Source organism: Triticum urartu, unplaced genomic scaffold (assembly GCF_003073215.2).
Source record: "Triticum urartu cultivar G1812 unplaced genomic scaffold, Tu2.1 TuUngrouped_contig_6223, whole genome shotgun sequence".
Classification (NCBI taxonomy): domain Eukaryota; kingdom Viridiplantae; phylum Streptophyta; class Magnoliopsida; order Poales; family Poaceae; genus Triticum; species Triticum urartu.
This window is the reverse complement of record NW_024116966.1, coordinates 1-5,409: the sequence shown is the minus strand read 5'-3', so window position 1 is coordinate 5,409 and position 5,409 is coordinate 1. Positions and strand designations below refer to the sequence as shown.

General features: G+C 38.7%; 1 protein-coding gene across 1 annotated transcript; it reads right to left on the bottom strand.

The window, feature by feature from the left end:
- Nucleotides 1–554: 554 nt before the first annotated feature.
- Nucleotides 555–5,294, bottom strand: LOC125530316 (negative regulator of systemic acquired resistance SNI1-like; the record flags this gene model as incomplete). Its single annotated transcript, XM_048694713.1, has 10 exons — nt 555–714; nt 785–855; nt 935–1,120; nt 1,317–1,366; nt 1,451–1,532; nt 2,782–2,850; nt 3,233–3,322; nt 3,441–3,503; nt 3,892–3,985; nt 5,228–5,294. Coding segments are annotated over 10 exons (911 nt in total), but the record flags the coding sequence as incomplete, so codon positions are not given.
- Between the last annotated feature and the right edge of the window lie 115 nt (nt 5,295–5,409).

Below are 5,409 nucleotides of genomic sequence, written 5' to 3'. Positions count from 1 at the left end.
GTAGCAATCCTTAGGTCGTTTCAGGCTGCCTAGGTGGCTGTGTGTTTCCCTTTTTCTGGGTTGTGTCTTTTCTTTGGGTCATACCTTTCAAATGACATTGTAGAACATGCAGCTCTCCTGCATGATCTTGGAAAAAAGAACAGGAATCCCCCATACAACAGGGACATCACACAGGGAATAGGAAAATTAATTATAGATGTGTAACAACGAAAGCTAATTTAACTGGCATTATGCTTGACTGTGCGGTTACTATAAAGCTACGGAGACATCTTATTCTTCTATCTCAACAACTATTACGCGGAAGCTTAAGGGTTGTGCACATTTCCTTTCCTGGGGAAAATCCAGCACATGTGCGGATTACTGATTGAAGAATTAACAGAACATTAGAGTACTACTAGATTTCAAGTAAAGTCAGCTATTCTAATTTAGTATGTTGTCTTTATTTCCTATCTTTAGCTGGCATCAAGCGAACTCATAACAAAGTGAAAATTGGTAAGCATTCAGACAAGCTTTACTAGGAACTTTGAGTGGGTTTACAATGAACCACCCATTCAGTTTCTCGTGCAAGTTCAACATTATGATAACATTAAGATATCCATGAAAAATGAGTAAGAGGCCAGAAGGATGCAGTGGTTTGCAGTTACCAAAAGAAATGGGGATAAGTAGATTGTGTTGTAAGTTAGCTCCTCTAGAATAACTTCCAGGATAGGATTCCTACAGAGAAGGAAATGGAATGTCAGGCACAATGGTTACATTCTTAAGAAAATGAAACTAAGAACCAAACCTGAGGCCATCAGCCCTTGAAGTCAGGCCCAATTTGTCTGCTTCTTTCCTAATCAAGTCAAGGTTTATAACCTACAAAAAAAACTGAAATAGTTAGCATCTGCACTTCACACAATCTGTGTATGATCAAAAACACTATGATATAGCTCACCATAATGAAAAGTTTTTTCACGGATATAAGCGCTTCTCTTTCAAACTCAAGCAATGAAAAGGTTAAGGAAGAATCTAAATCAGATGCTGATTTAGAAGATATGTCATCTTCAACTTCCCGCTGATGTTGGTTCAGAAGGGATATGCAGTTCTTGACAAACATTTTGAATACCAGTTTTCGCGATCCCTGTTAATGAATATTAGGGATTCCAAAAATGTCATAAAATAACGCAGACGTTGCAATACTTTCACGTAACTGTGACTATGTCAGTGGTAAAAAAAAATCTTCAACAAAATATGACGAGGCAAAGAAACAACAAACAAAGTTTTAGCCCAGAAAGCTAAGCTACTTTTTATAAATTACAGATGTAGGTAGGTCTTACCAGAAGCACGCTTAAAACAGATTCCCTGATAATCACCCAGTCTAATGACTCTGCAACAAAATCACAAGAATGTTTAAGAATATATTGTCTTATACACAGGAATGTAAAACAGTTAAGTTGACAGGCACTTTTACCTTTATATGCAATATGACGAGGTACAAAATCAGCCTCAAGTGTGCGAACGAGATATTGGAACAGCACCATGTTCTCTATATGCTAAATTACAGAACAGAACAAGCTTCAAATCTCAACAACAGACAAAGAAATGTATATTATAGATGCAAAGTTTCTATAGTACTGCCAAGGAATGCGATACCAGAACAGAAAAACTCGTAGTGTAACCCTTCCTAATTTGAGGTACACCCTCAGGTTATCTTTGTTGACAGTTGCATGGCGATCCCATGCACGTACGTGCTCACCCACGTACATGCACACGATCTGCCCCCCACTGCGCACGTCGCCCACTCTCTCCTCTCTTCTCGAGCGCCATTGCGCCTCTGTACATTGTACCATATATATTGCTGCCGATGGAATGAGAGCACCTAAGGTGCATTTTCTCTCCCGCATACTACTCTACAATCTTTATTAGGTATCATTTACTTTGGCGGTTCTCAAAATGAAAGAATAGTAAGAAATGAGAGGGATTTTTTGGAATAGCAAGAGTTTTAGGGACCTGGCTAAACATAGTCACGTTTCAGACTTAGTTTTTTTTTTGCGGGGACCTGGCTAAACATAGTCACGTTTCAGACTTAGTTTTTTTTTGCGGGGACCTGGCTAAACATAGTCACGTTTCAGACTTAGTTAAAGAACACAAACTTTTTTGTTGCCATTTTGGAGACAACAAGCAGGATTTTTCTCCAGAAGCACAAGAGAAAGGATCGTTTAGCACGATGGGAATTCTTTCTGTACCCCTAAAGACCAGGGTGGCCTCAGGATTCATAAATTACTAGTAAAAAATTATGTACTTATGAGTAAATGGTTGTTTAAGCTGCTAAGCAAGGATGAAATTTAGCAGTCACTCCTATGAAGTAAGTATTTGGGGCAAAAATCACTCATGGCGATTAAAGCCAAACCAATGGACTCTCACTTTTGGAAGGGCCTCATGAAAGTTAAGGATAAATTTGTTCAGTTTGGATCATTTAGTGTGGGGAATGGCAAATCTATTAGATTCTGGGAGGATAAGTGGATCAGGGGTAGGCCTCTTTCGGTGGTTTAACCTAGACTCATCCATCCAGTCAACTTGAACTGATCTGTTAAATGACATGGTAGTGACATGGTACTGATGTGCGTACATGTGGCATCTGCGTCAACTGAAACCACCTGTGATTGAAAAATGGACAGGATAGTTCAAGTCGCAACTCAGACAGTTGAGTTTGTGACTTAAAAGTGGACATTCATGGAAGTTTAAGTTTGAGAAGTTGACTTTTCCAATATTCTCTGGAGTTAGAGACCATCAGGGATTTACCTTAAGCCCATTATTAGCACCTGTGTCATTCGATGCTTCAACCATAGCTTCGGTCAACAAAGAAAATCTCTAAAGAAGGGTAAAACTGAATCAGATACTTCCTGACACAGAAAAATGAGGAAGCCAAATACTATGATAATAAGTATTGCAAAATAGTCTTTAACATCCAAAAGACAGTTCCTAATTCCCACTTAAAATATTTACCAACATATAATACAACAGTAAAAAGTAGTCTTCAAGGAACTCAAGTAATCAAGTGGCTAGGAAGAAAACCTGTAAAGGCATAATGTAGGCTAAAATACCCAGGCCCCAAGAACATACAGTGAGGATATGCTTCTTGGTCCAATAAGAGCAGGAAACTCAAGACGAATATGATCATAAGCAGGAAAACAGAATTTGCAAATATGAATACAGCATAAGAAAATAATGTAGCACACTAATACCAGCTTACCAAAGAATCAAAGAGGTGATCTGAGCGACTGGTGTTTCTCCCAAGCTCACCAGAAGCTACATTGTTGCCAAGGAGAAATGGTGACCATGACTGGAAAATGGGAAATTAGTTATGCATGTTAGATTTTTAAATTCAATATAGAAGTATAAAACATACAACAGTACATAGTTTGTTGAAAAAACATCTAATACATTATGTCACCCTTTACCTCTTTAACTATAACTATAGTTGGATGGGAACCAGAATTTGTCAAATATACTCTTGGATATTGCTGCAAGTTAACATCAAAAGCACACAAAATGAGATGAGCCATGAAATGACAATATACTAACTTAACAGCATATAGGTTTTTACATGTTACAGTTTAGTGGTATATCAGTGTAGTATAGTAATGATAAAATGGAGCTCCCCTAAACCACAAAAGGAGCACTGCTTGGGTAGTTAAGTGAATATTAGTCATGCTACACAACAAAAAGAAACATTGCCGAATCAGTGGCTTTTCTCTGCTAACGGATATGAATGAGAATGGCTAACATAGCAGGCCAGAATCTATCTCCCCATTGTCAAAAGTACCATGATAGACAAATGGAGGGACAAGGGGCATGTCAACTTGCACGAAGGTGGCAGAAAGAGAGAGAAAGGGGTAGAGAACATTTCACCTTGCCCAGCTCCATTAAGAGATGGAAACTTGCAATGGTTAGCTCCAAAGAGCTGCTGCTTTGAAAGATCTGAAAGACAGCATCGTACATTCTCCTTCCAGAAGTAAAAGATTTACATAAATAATTCCCATGTCAAACTCAGCAAATACTTCTCACATAAGATTACACGAAATATTCATTCAGTGGAAGAGTGGAATAAGAATGTTTGTAACATACTTGCACATTCACATATGTACTTGATTGGTAGATGCTTTGTTTGCTTGTTACTATGGTCTATGGGTTTCAATACCAAAAGTTGAACGAGTGCTTTCCCGTTCAAAGATCATTAAGACAAGGCTAGGGGGCATGATGGAAGATGACTTTCTTGCCACTAGAATGCTACTGCCTCATTTCCGGTTTATAAGGCTTGTGCGTATCCCTTGACTTATAATTTGACCAACATAAGATGAATTATATAGTCTAAAATTAATACCATTAGAAAGTATACGATTTGAAGTTTCTAATGATATATTTTTTACGATATAACTTGCATTACGTTGGTCCATTTGTCAACCTAGAGATACACGCAAGCCTTATAACCGGAAAGGAGGTAGCAGTACTCATAGAAGGTGAAACTGCAGTGCATCACAATTACGAAGATACCAGATTATATGTTTGAAGAAAGAGGAGCAACACTTTAGTCTTCCTTCATGTTCAGGCGTATTTATTTTGGTGTTACTCCGATATGATATTGACACAGATGTGAACACAATCACTCAATACTTCTGTAATAATAAATTGTGGCATGACTTCCCTATTAGTTTGGTACATTGTAATATTGGGATGTACTGAACTTACTGCCCCCCTTTCATTTTGTATCCCACCCATTCGTTGAACAACAATCTACTAATTTGAGCAAGCTAAAAAAATACTGCTCCTCCTCTTGAAACTGAAATGAACAATAAGAAGACGGAAACATGTGCGGATGCAGTATTATATGACTGAACTGGGAAAAATAGAAGCATATACACATATGTCACTATCATGATGCGGAAATGGAATCAGAATATGAGTTAAAGTATATAGATCAGTTCCTTCGTCTTTCTAAGTATCAAAACAGATAATTACAGACTAGTGTCCGTCCTATGAGATGACACAGAAAGGTGAATCATTCAATCAAATTTGCCCGACAAAATAAAGTAAACCATATATCAATTAGCAAGCGAATTAGCTCTGGTAAAGGAATCGAGAGAGTATAGAGCTTTCCACACTGAATAATTCGCAGATTAGTATAAGTATCGTGCTGAACAGCAGGTGTCAGGAGACTAAACTACTTTACGAGCGATGAGTTCCGTACTCAGTGGGGGTCGAGGGTTTGTCGCCGGCCAGGCAGACGGAGCGCACGGCCTCCAAAAAAGCGGCTCCTGAGTAGATTGGTGAGGCAACGAGTTAGCGCCGGGATCAGCAAGCAAGTGGAACGGGGAACGAGACCTACAAATTGTTGGGAGGAACTAAGAGAAGGGGTTGGGGTGAGGTGGG